The sequence below is a fragment of the Plectropomus leopardus genome, chromosome 5 (assembly GCF_008729295.1).
Source record: "Plectropomus leopardus isolate mb chromosome 5, YSFRI_Pleo_2.0, whole genome shotgun sequence".
NCBI classification, from domain to species: Eukaryota; Metazoa; Chordata; class Actinopteri; order Perciformes; family Serranidae; genus Plectropomus; species Plectropomus leopardus.
In genome coordinates, this window is record NC_056467.1 from 18,327,256 (window position 1) to 18,339,771 (window position 12,516).

Consider the following 12,516-nt stretch of genomic DNA (forward strand, 5'->3'; position numbering starts at 1 on the left):
AAAAACAAATGTGTATAATATGACCAAGCAACAGCATGTAGATAGAGAATATTTAAGTCCCAAGTAAGGAGCCCAGGGGGATTTCAAAGGTCAAATGCATACTGTTCTCCATGACAGGACATTTCTAGAGCACAGTTTCATGCTTAAATACAGCGATCCAATGTGTGATTCTTACAGGTGTCCAGACCAGATTTGTCAAGTTTCAAAAGGTTGTGTGACACATAATTACATTACCTGATAATTTAGGCATTAGCATTGCTGGATATTAGGAGAATCAAGCAAAAAAAATGACAGTTGCATGTCATCTGCAAAAAAAAGTGTATAATATGACCAAGCAATAGCATGCAGAATAAGAATAGTAAAGCCCCAAGTATGGAGCCCTGGGAAACCCCAAACGTCAAATGCACCTTTGATGATCTTGTTAAAGTTCTATTTTAAAGATAGAAATGAAACCAATTTAAAACGGATCCTGAGATTTCTACCTATTGTTTAAGATATCTAATTAATTTATCAATTGGTAGCGTCAAATGCAGAGCTGTGATCTAAAAGAGCTAAACCTACCAGCCAGCTGCCAGGGTCAGAAAACTATGTTCAGGAAATTTCTTGACAGTTGATTTGTGGTCATGAGACTAATATCACAAGCATCTACAACAACTTTGAGCAGTATGAATATTTGGAAATTGATCTTAAGTTCAGCAACACTGTTTGTTTGAGAGAGGAGTTCTCCAAAAGCTCTTCAATTTTCAGTTTTATATTGAGTCAGAATAATACCAGCAGCTAGTGTATTATTCAAAAATGCCAGGTTAAAAGGTACAGTTGCTCGGAATGACTCTATAATGGCTGGGGAAGTGTCAAAACAGACTTTCCTACAACCGTCGCTTCCGTCAAGGACTCTCTGAAGTGTCAAAGGAGGGGCCTTAGGGGAAATAAATTACACAGGACAAGGAGGACAAGCAAGGGTCGAACACTAGGTTGTCCCCTAGCTGTAATATGTGCAGTACACTCCCTTTACCTCTCTGCGTCTCTCCCTCCAAGCTTGACACTCTTGTCACCCTCACTGCACTGACACTGTGGTCAGGGGAAGAATGCAGTCTCTCTTTGGACACTGTCAGTCCTCTTTGGTGTCGACCTCTTGAATAGCTTTCAGTAATGTTTTACTGGTGGTCGTTGACAAGATGTCTGAGCTTGGGAATTATTTGTCCATTCACTGTGAGAAGAGGTTTCACACAGCTGTATGGACAGACTGAGATAGATGTGTGAAGTAGACAACAACTGCAAAAACTGTGTGGTGTGTTCTTTGAAAGAAGGCAAGAAAGTATGAAAAAGGTTAATTGGCTTTTCACCACTGACTCAACACATCAAATCAGGCCTTCAAAAGCGAAGAACACTGTTTTTCATCACAGGAGCGACTTTTATTAGAAGTATGAATCCCCATTAGTCTCCGTGTGTCTCTCTCCAGACCTTGCATTGCTCTAATGATGTAAAGCAGATGACTTCTGTCTGGTTTCTTCTCCTCTCTGCTGTCGCAGTTGTCGTCGTCTCTCCCCCTTTTCGTCTCTCTCTCTCTCATACTTCATGTCAATGTTTCACGCTCGTTCTCTTCTTCCAACCTCCCCGTCTCTCTGTTTTTGTCACACTTTCCTCACATCTTTCCTAATAAGCCCTTAAATCTGTTCTTGACACTGACACAGACCAGCTTGTGTGCATAACGTGCAAAGGGCTGAAACCTGCGATTTCTCTGCATCTTTCCCTTAATCATTGTCCAAGTTTGATTTATTCTGCTCTTCTTTTTTTTTCCTGTGACCAATTCAGAGCACCCCTCTCTCCATCTCTCCATCTCACTCTCTTGTTCACAGCTAAACTGGAAGAAAGCCATGCGGTGAGCCACCAGTCTAGTTCTCTATTTGTGCCCTTCACACAGCTGTAGTTTACCAACATCAACACCCACTCTATCCCACTCCTGCTATGAAGAAGGGAGGGAGAGAAACAGAGGAGAAGGGGAGTGAAGGAGAGATGTTAAAAGGGATGTTTAATAGGGTGAGGACAAGGGATCAGGGAGGAGACAGAGGGATAAGGAAATAAAGGAGTGTGCTGCTGAGAATGTTTGATGAAATGAGGATGTGAGAGAGGAGGGATGAGAGGGAGGGATGGAGCCAGCTGAGGCAGCTGCAGAACAGAGGACTGATGGAGGGAGAGAGAGAGTTAAGGGAGAGGTGGGAGGTTGAGCTGCAGACATGGGTTTGAAGGAGTGCAGTGCTGAGAGCGTAATTATGATTCATTATGATTTTGTCTCAGATGTGAAGCATCAAAGAGTTATTAGTGGTTATTAAATTAGGAAAACATACAGTAGATGAAGATTAATGCTTTACTTAGAAATGTCTTGTCCTGGTAGACTTGCAGGTTGTTGTTTCACTCTCTCATTAACTTCAGAGTTGCAGTCATGATTTGCCGATATCCCATATGCAGATATAAAATAAACCGAAATGGCTGATATCCCCACCTGATTTGAGTGATCATCAAGTCTATTCTGTAGTGGAATTAACATTATATCACACATACATTGTGATGACCCACCCTCATTCATTTGAAGGAAAAGACTTCAACTTAGACATGATGTTTCGTACATGCTCATTTTGTCAATGAAAAAATATGTAACAATTTGTGACATCGGAAAAAATTTTTGCATGTTGGATGATATTGTTTTATCATTTTAAAGCCTATATCTGCTGATACCAATGATAAAATAATATCATGCATCCCTCAACATGATACACTGTAGCGTTGTCTCTAAAATAATGAATAATTTCAGTTTCATATATAGCAAGATGCTAGCTCAGAGAGAAACCTGTGACAAATGTTTCCATTTCACACCTTTGTATTTCATAATTTCAAACAGTTTTCGCACTTAAATCTCAAAATAAGCTGTTACCTCACACCTCACATCACTTCACCAAAAGCAACTGCCATTAGCTGACTTGAGTTTCACTTTCCATGCACTATAGAATTTGCAACTACACACAACAGGAGTGTAAAGAGCAATGAGCAGCCTCAGCATGTTTACAAGCCCAATAGCTGTGACCACGTACATGCATGTATCTGCACATTCATGCATTCACACACACTCACAACCTCACAAACACTTATCACTGGTCCAATGCAGCCTCCCTACCACAACTGATTCATGAGTTAATTCAGGGGGCGTGGGAAAATGGCAGTGGTAGATGAAATACCTGAAAGCTATACTTGAGTAAAAGTATAAAGATTTCTTCCCAGAAAATGACTTTGGTAAAAGTTAAAGTAGTAAATGTTGTTAATAAAAAAACAAAGAAAAACAAGCAGTCAGAATTTTGAGAATTATGAAATGTATTTCCTCGTAAGATGGAGGCCACACCACTTTAAAAATTGAGTGTATATTACTCATAAGGAAAACCCCTTTTTTTCACAGCTTAAAGGATTTAAAAAACAAAATCCAGTTTTTTCTTCCCTCCCACTCCTTTATTTGTCCGCCCCTTTTTTCTCCCCTTTTTTGCAGTAAGTGAATAATATTCTTGGGGAAAGAGTAACAGTGAAAGCTGACAGAAAAAAAACCCTAAAGTAAAGTATAGATACTCCAAAAAAAGTATAATACCTTGTAACATTACAACACTGGAAAACGGTGTGTGTATGTATGCATATGTCTGTCCGTGTGTGTTTCTTTAAAGCTTGGTCATGTTACATGAATCCATTTAAAAATTATGCTCCTTTTTGTTACAGGCCACATCAGACCCCCATGCCCCACCACTGGCATAAACAGTGAATCAGCAGTCTTTGGCTCATGACCAATCATTCCACAAAATCTTGTCTTTAAGTCTTTAAATCCATTTGAAAGTTATGTGCTTTTTTTAAATATAGGCCACTGTCCACCCCACCTTCACATGCACACTCACTTGACCGCCATGAAAAATTTCAGCCTCCTAGGGCAAAAACTGTGGTCCCTAAATGGGTGGGGAATTTTTCCTTCCACCACCCAGCCAACCAAGCAACGGAGCAACCTGTAGAGCTGTTGGTTTCAGCTTAAAAAAAAAGGTCCTTGTTCACGTTGTGCGATTCTACAGCACATGTAGTTAATCACAAATACCTTAAAGGCTCAGTACACACAAATTGCAGATATATATGGTATCCAGTCATGCTCATAGTGCAGTCTATAGTACTCTCTAGATGTACAGTTAGTGATACAATATGTTCATCTTCTTTTGGAATTTGAGTGAACTGACCCTTTAATGCAGGATAATGCAGCACATTAATTTCTCTGTGTCATTAAACCTGCTAGTGCTCCTAAAAAGTCCAATGGCGGCCCCTTACGTAATTTGTTGACAGGTATACCAGTTTTTTGTATCATCAGGAGTTGTTTCCTCTTGTTCTGATCTCTGTTCTGCTATGAGGTTTAATCTGGAGGAAGTGAGTGTCTATGTGTGCTGGCAAATATAGATCTAAATGTTTTTGTGTAATAATGTTGTTGTGTATTAATGCTGAGTATATGCATCAGTGAATGCCCATACGAGTTTTTATTCAGTATGTGTCTTTTTACATATATATATTTCACACAGTCGTGTACAGTAGGAGGAGAGGCTTTCTTCAGAACAGGAAGTTGATGGTTTGCATGCAAGTTCTTATGTGTGTATGTTTGTTTGCATGTGTGGGCTGACAGTGCACTATTGATACATTTGGACTGAGGAAGATAAGATGCTGAGAGTTTGACTTTAAATGTGTGTACGTACATGATAGTGTCTAACTGTAGGGGAGGGTTGCCAGTTTGCATAGTGTGGAGTGCAAAAAATGATTGTAAGCTGTCACCCTTAATTTGCTCAGTACAGATAATGTCGCACATTGTCTAGTTTGATTGTCAGAAAGTGAAAGACACTGTGAGCATGATGTGTAGAAACTGGAGCGTCTGGTAGGTTAGTTTCTTGTTTGCTGGGGATTTTCATTGTATATGTGTGTGTGTGTGTGTGTGTGTGTGTGTGTGGTTGCATGTGTGAACTGAAGTGTGTGTCGGACATCAAACATCAACTTCCCCTACATCCACGTGCTGTGACACAAACTCAGAAAGTCGCTCAGTGTTAGTTCTGCTTCTGATAGAGCGCATGCCTTCGATTTGCGTTTTGTTTAGTTCACCTTTAATTTAGCTTTAACAGGTTTTCTCTCGAGATAGTGGAGGTTCTGCTGCTTTTTTTATTCTTCTTTGATGTGTTTAATATTGTACACACGTCCTTGCGCACTCGATTCTGCTCGCAATGAGCTTCAGGAGCAAAATCACCTTCAGGAGGAAAATAAAGAGCAAACGAATGCGATCGGATTTCACCCGGCTGAGTATTGTATGTATTTGTATGTCTGTTTGTGTTTATTTATGCTGCATTCTAATTTTCAGCTAGTACTTATTGACTCAGTTTACTATGAGTGATTTACACTTGTTTATATGCTTTTAAGTCAGTAGTTAGTCATAATTGTGATTTATACAGCTTTAATGACTGATGAGTTTGATATGTGTGTGTCTCACTTCCTCATCTTATGAAGATTTGTTTGTTACACTGCATTGAGCCAGGCTCTGGGACAGGAAGAGCCAGATAGAGGAGAGTATTTTGAAGCTGACAGATGTGTGTATTTATGATGCACACTGGGCAGAGCTAATGCTGTATCTGACAGCTGTCAGCCCATGAGGGGAAAGACAAAGATTTTCCCCTGAAACATTTACAGTGACGTCACATCAGAAGATCAGAGTCGAGAAACAATGCTCATATGAAAACCTCAAGCTTAATCTACCCACCTGCCTCTTGCTCACCTCTGTCATTTGTCTGTCCTTTATCTGCTTGTAATTGTTACGCAGAAAAGCAAATGCTAAATATTTCTTATTTGCCAATTAGTTATTAGGACATCTTACTTGTTTTTATTAGTCAGCCAAATATATTGCTTTTATCCATTGATTAATTGTTTGTCTAAATGTCAGAAAAAAATAAATTTTTTAAATGCCCATCACGATTTCTCGAAGTGTTAAGTGATCATTTGACCAAACAGTGCTAACAAAACAACAGTTGGCCATTGTTGCTGTCATTTCTAGCGCATATTCTTGACACAAAGCATCATTGGGCATGGATGAATAAAGGAGATTACATCATCATTTCTCAAATGCGTTTTACCTCTCCTCACATATAAACAAAAAATCGAGTTTTAAAAAATCTGCAACTTAGAAGGCATTTTTTAAAAAATCAAAGTTTCAGTGATCAAAAACTCCATTTGCATCCGGGTGAGAGGCCAAAATGTAGATGAAAATAATAGTTTACAATAATTTCTAATACAAGTTTTGACAGTGACGCAGACAGCTCATTTTGACCAACAGTCCAAAAATCAAAGATGTTTAATTTTCAGAGATTTAAAACAGGGAAGAGTAACAAATCATCACATTTGAGACACTAAATGCTGCACGTTTTGTACTTTTGCCTAATTTATTTAATTGATTGATCAATTACTCACATTAACATTTGACCAATCAATATGTCAATGTACTTATTATTGAAAAATCCAGTATGTAATAGTGTTTTACAGGTTTGACATAGAACAAATATCTAGAAAATAACACACACGCATACAAAATGCACTGTAGTGGACTACCCGGTAGGTCTTAACAGGGTGTGAAAGAAGCTATCAGTCTAAATCATTTTTAATGCTGCATGGGGTTAATATTACCAGTGTACACAGCATGGGAGGTAGTGGCAGTACTTAGACAGATGGCTGTCCTAAAACATGGATCACTTCGGGCTGAGCTACAGTCTTGCTTCTTTCCTCTGTGCTCGGTCTTGGTTTTGTTCCAAGAGACCTGTTCTGACTGTTAAGGTAGCTGTGGTGGTTAACAGCCCCGGTCTGCACTGTACGCATGTGAACCAAACCAGAGATCTTAACTTCCTCTGCTCTCTTCACCACAGCCTGCTTAAGCTCTCACTTTGCTGCCGCTCTGTTGCTTTTCTCTGAATGACAAAAGTAATTCACCATTGTCCTCTTACTGTAAAACACATTTAAATTGTTGGCTTTTGGAATGACTCATCAACCTGTAACACAATCCTTCAACATAGTCTTTAAGAGAGAAAGTGCATCATTAATTCTAGTTTAGCTGTTTATATACAGAGTGTGAAAGTGAAAATAGACCTTCACATATAGAAGCAAACGTTGAGGGACGATTTGTGAGTAGTGTTTTTAAATTTGTGCTCATGAAATGTCAGTTTATGTTGGTGTGATTGCTTATTGTACTTGTAGTTTTCATTAACTGAAACCCCAACTGTATTATATTGTGTGTCTGCTCAAATGAAGCTGGTAGCTAATACTTCTTGTTTTTGTCCGAGTTAATTTAAAAATGAACTCCGTATATGTATTTTTGGGTGTGGTGTGTCACAGCCTCACTTCACTGGTAGTGCTACTTCCTCTACAATGAATTTAGGTCCAAATGATGTCATTACAAAACACGGCAAATGTCATGCCTTTATCTGTAATGAAGACTGCTTTTAGATAAAAAAAATATTTGTGTTGTAAGAATGAAGTGGTTTGTGAACACAACTGTGTAAAACACTGAAATAGAAATAACTTTAAGAAGTGTTGTGTATGATATGAAAAATGTTTGTCTATAAAATACCTGAATTACCCTGCAGGTTCCAAAACATTATCTTTGGGTAATGTACATTTTCTTAAATTACAAAGTTCTCTTTGTATAAGTGTTAAATGAAGAGGTTTTTTTTTTTTTTTTTATAGAATATAGTCTAAAGTAGGGTTGACATGATATCAGATTTTCCCTACATAATTTTCGTGGTAAAAAGAGTTCACGATAATGATATTATCGCGATATATTAAAAAAATGTGAAAAAACAAAACAAAACAATCATGCACATCGAACAACACCATCAGTCAAATTTATATTGTGTCTCTTGATTCTTTGATTGACAAATTACGCAATAAAAAAGCAATAAAAAAAAGAAATGAAAGTGATTTTCCAGAGGTGCTGGATAATTCACATGATATTATCATATGTGTATTATTAACATGATATGAACTCATGTGAACTCATTTCACAGTTATCGTTAATATTGGTATTACGCAACACTCCGAGTCTAAAGTTAGAAAATCTATTCAACCAAGCATCCAAAGCCAACTTTCAGTACACTTGCCAATACTTAACATATTGTATTGCATCATGTCATATCTTATTGTATGATATAGTTTTGTATTGGGTTGAGGTTTTATACCCAAAAACAAGTGAATACTGATCAAATGTCTCTTTGTTTCCATTTGCAGCAGGAGAAGCCGAAGCTGATTGATCCTCTCGACTATGAGACTGTCATCTCTGAACTGGGGGATGATTTGAAAGAAGACCCTCTCAGAGACCTGCTTCTATTTCCTGACAATGATTTCTCGGTAAGTGTGTGTGTGTGTGTGTGTGTGAGAGTTCATGGGAACTTAAGGTTCAGTGTTGAATGAGAACAAGACGGTTCTAGGTTTATATGTGAATGTGTCCGCAGCTGTAGAATTACACAACAGTGATTTTTTACAGTGAAAAAATGTGGCACATTGCATTGTGGGATTGTCAGCAGAAAGGATTGCACATGTGACTTATTTGTTGTATTGCTCTGTTGTGGGAACTTTTTAAGGCACAATATTGTGCATACATGTCACACTGTAAACTTGACGTACAGTAAATGTTATGTACGACACAGTAAATATGGAGTGATTTGAAAAACAGTACAAGTTGACAGTTTTTCATTTGACAGTGATACATTGCTGTTTTAAAGGCAATTTGATGTCTGCCAGCATGACACAATTATTCACACTAATCATGCATGTTGAGCATTACGGCCTTTTCATTACAGTCAACAATTTATTCTCTCTGGCTCTGTTTAACTCTTTGTTCATTAGTACTTTCATTACTGTGCTAATGCCTCTCTGCAGACGCAGATCCACTACACATTAAGATGACCTAATTGGCTGCTTGTGGTAAAGGGAGACGTGTGCTTGCAGAGTTGGAGCTTTAATGCCTGATTCTGCTGGTTCCCAGCTCTGTCTGGCTACAACACAATCTCCTCTGATTTTCTTTGTTTCTGCAGCCTACAGTCAGTTTCCATGATTGTGAGTGAAAGTGGCTTGGCAGAGTATTGCTAATGTACAAAAGGCATTTACTAGATCAGTTTCTTTGCCAGTCGGTTAGAGAGCTCAATGCTCCAGCCGGCTGATTGGGTTGTATAAATCAAAGTCTCTCTGTTCAAGTACAAAGATCTTTACTGCCGACTTGTTTTCATTCCCGTTCTGCAAAATCACTGGGAAGAATATTTCATTTTGAACATGAATATGCATATAGCTGTTGATTTTCAGTTTCATGTATCATAAGATACACTTTATATAATTAAAGCTGCATGATTCATCGGTTAGGCTATTAGTTGTAGGGCTAATAAGTGCTGAGAAAGGGATTATTAAGAGATTTGACTTGAATTATTAATTTCCACTGCAATAAAGCTAGTGAGAAACAATTTCTAGAAGAAGGAATGAATGAATATTACACTAATATACTGAATAACTTTTTGCATGTCCTTTTAAATCATTGCTTATAAGGCATTAAACCCTGCAAATATAGTGAACAAGAGCAAATCTGGGGTTGGCTTTCACCTTCGCTGCCACCACTGTTCACAAACAATAACTAACTATTCCTGCCTAGTAAACCCTTAAGCATTAAGTAGAAATAAAGAGTCTGTAGCCATGCTAGTCACTCAGTGAGGCTATACTTATAGGCACTTCGAACTAAATACTAACATGTTCACAACGTTAGCAGACCGATGCTAGACAGGTATAATGTTTACCATGTTCATCATGCTGAAAAGCACAGATTGTAACTTGCTGTTGGTGCTAAAATCATAAAATGATTGGCATACATCCTCTGATGACCTCCAGAAGAGCTTGAGGGCTCCTTGGCATAGATTCTAGGAATGAACACCATTCATCCAAAAGATATTCTCTCATTTGATGTTGTGATGATGGTGGTGGAGTGCACACCTAACATGTCATTTCAAAACCTGTCCAAGATGTTCAGTATGCAGTGTCTGTCCTAAAAGAGGGATCTGTTGCTCTTCTTGAGCTTACTTCCACTGTGTTCCTAAGTAAAGCCTTTCTCTGGAGAGTTTTTACTTCTCTAAAGCGAGGGTGAAACAATGGAGGGTGTCTTATGCTACACAGATTGTAAAGCCCCTTTGGGAAAGTTCATGATTTATATTATTGGGCTATAACTGACTTGACTTGACAGCTGGGTTGAGATGTGATGTCTTTGAAGGCCATAAGATATGATTAACATCTAGCTGCATCAAATCTGGTTGTGCTATGTATCTCCACTCATTCATTCAGATGTTTGTCTATTAAGATTCAGAACAATGGTTGGGTTGTTGAAGTATGGCTGTGTTGTACAGAGGAAAACAAAACTGGTATCCTTTGTTTTTCTAACTGGAGTCCTTGAAGAGAGTAATTGTCTTAGAAAGTAGATTTGTGGATGGATGGATGAATGGATGGTTGTCTGGTTGGCTGGTTTCCTATTGAGCCATGAATCTTCACACATCTTGTCCTTCGATCATTTTAGTCAGTGGATAACACACTAAACAACGTCCACTAAAGTTACTATTTATTGCATTGCTTGTAAAGAAGCGCCTCTGCTCTTTTGACGTAATCTTTCCATCTCATTCAAATGTATTATTTTTATGATGATTTCTATATTTATATTTCTGCTGAGGTGGCTCAACCCTCCATGAAAAATATATCTGGTGTTAACAGTCCCATCTTGATGCTTTTGTCCCTCCAGGTATCCACTGTGCCTCAGGAGAGACGGACTCTCAAGTCAACTGTTCCTGAGGGGGCAGAGCTACAGGCTGAATGTCTGCTGGTCAGACAGGTAAGGAGTGTGTGTTTGCCCACATCCTTGTGTGTGTGCAGGACTTAACGGACACCAGTGTGGTTTGGCATGAAGAGGTTTCAGTTGGTGGTGGTTAGGTTTGTCAGTTTAGGCTGTTCTTAATATAGGACATCCTGATACCAGTTGAGCAATGTCACCATACCTCTAAAGTAAACCAGATGTTTGTGCAAAGTGTGTGTGTGTGTGTGTGTACGTGTAGGCCAGGGCTATCAGATATTATTTCTCCACTGAGCCCTTGAGATTATGGCTGGTCGATCTGAAATGAGCCCTGAGCAGACGGAAACTCCCCAGACAGTGCTGTCACAGCTTACTGGAGACTGAACGTGTGTGTGTCTGACTTTCTGTTCTGCGTGTGTGTGCGTGCGTGTAAGAGCAGCACCCTATGAGATGACTATTTCAACCCCTTAGACAGACAGGGAATCTATTAAGATGTAAAGATATCTTTATTTTTCAGATTCCTCGGGGACCGAGTCTTAATTCAGTTCCTTTTTTATAATTTAGATACTCTAATGATGAATCCCAGCCTGCACATCAGTTAGTAGGCCCTCAGGAGAGCTGATATCTGGCTGTACTTTCACAGTAGTGTAGCTTTCTTCATTGTCTGCAGACACTCCAGCTGCCCCAGGTCTCCCAGAGAGGCCGTCATTATTGAAAGTTAATATTTAATCATATTCAGCTTCATCCCCTTCCTTTTCTTCCTTCAGGCCTGTAAGTATTACAACTCTGACCTAAATGTGGTCCATTTCAAGTATGACGACTACGCTGGAGACTACCGCCTGCTGCCCAGGTAATACACATGGACACCACTCATAACCCTGTCTACTGTGAGAGTTAGATAAGGAGATCTTTATTATTTATATAGCCTGTTTATGCTCTGTATATGAAGCTAGGATAGGGTTAGCAAAGCTTCGCTTAAAGACTAGAAGCAGAGGGAAACAGCTATCCTGGGTTATGTTGTCCAAGACTACTTATGCCCAGGCACAGTGACTTTCTGGAGACATCACAAAGTCGCTACACCCAATACATTCCCCCTCCCAACTTGTAAAAAAAAACCCAACATCAGTGATGTCAAACTAAGGTGCAATGGGTCCCCCTCCCGTGTCAGTTTTGGACAGTTAGCGACTGCTTGCCAGTTTCTTTCTTCACATGCATTGTGACTTTTCAAACCAAAAACCTCAATTTTCACAGGACATATACAGCTTCTGCTTGTTAAATGCATACAGTTTCAAAATATCCTTAGAACATAGGTATAAAACTTTTGTTTTTGGTTTACTTGCATTTGTTTAGGCAACAAAACATGTGGAAGGGATTAGAAAAAAACATAGTTTGACATAAAATAAGTTATTAACATTAAAAATAAATGTTAATGTAATGTCAAGTGGCTGATACTACTGCAGTTGCTTGAAGAAAAGCATCAAAATATGCTACTGCCTGGTGCGTCTTCTTGGGTCCCTAAAGGGTGCCTCGGTGCGCCACTATCTGACGCGTGTCTGTCTGTATTTGACAAGTTGGGATTGAGAACAGATTGCTACATCCTGTCAAAGTATAGTCTG

The 12,516-nt window shown here is 38.9% G+C and overlaps 1 protein-coding gene across 5 annotated transcripts in view; it reads left to right on the plus strand.

The window, feature by feature from the left end:
* The window catches only part of dock10 (dedicator of cytokinesis 10), a 76,811-nt gene that overhangs the window by 25,606 nt on the left and 38,689 nt on the right, over positions 1-12,516 (plus strand). For 4 of the 5 annotated variants that reach the window (XM_042486669.1, XM_042486667.1, XM_042486668.1 and 1 more), the window contains exons 2-4: positions 8,314-8,433; positions 10,853-10,942; positions 11,668-11,750. In XM_042486669.1, the coding sequence (XP_042342603.1) occupies positions 8,314-8,433; positions 10,853-10,942; positions 11,668-11,750 (293 nt within the window). Of the gene's footprint in view, positions 1-5,086; positions 5,355-8,313; positions 8,434-10,852; positions 10,943-11,667; positions 11,751-12,516 lie in introns of those variants that run through there. The other variant, XM_042486670.1, reaches the window with a different exon arrangement.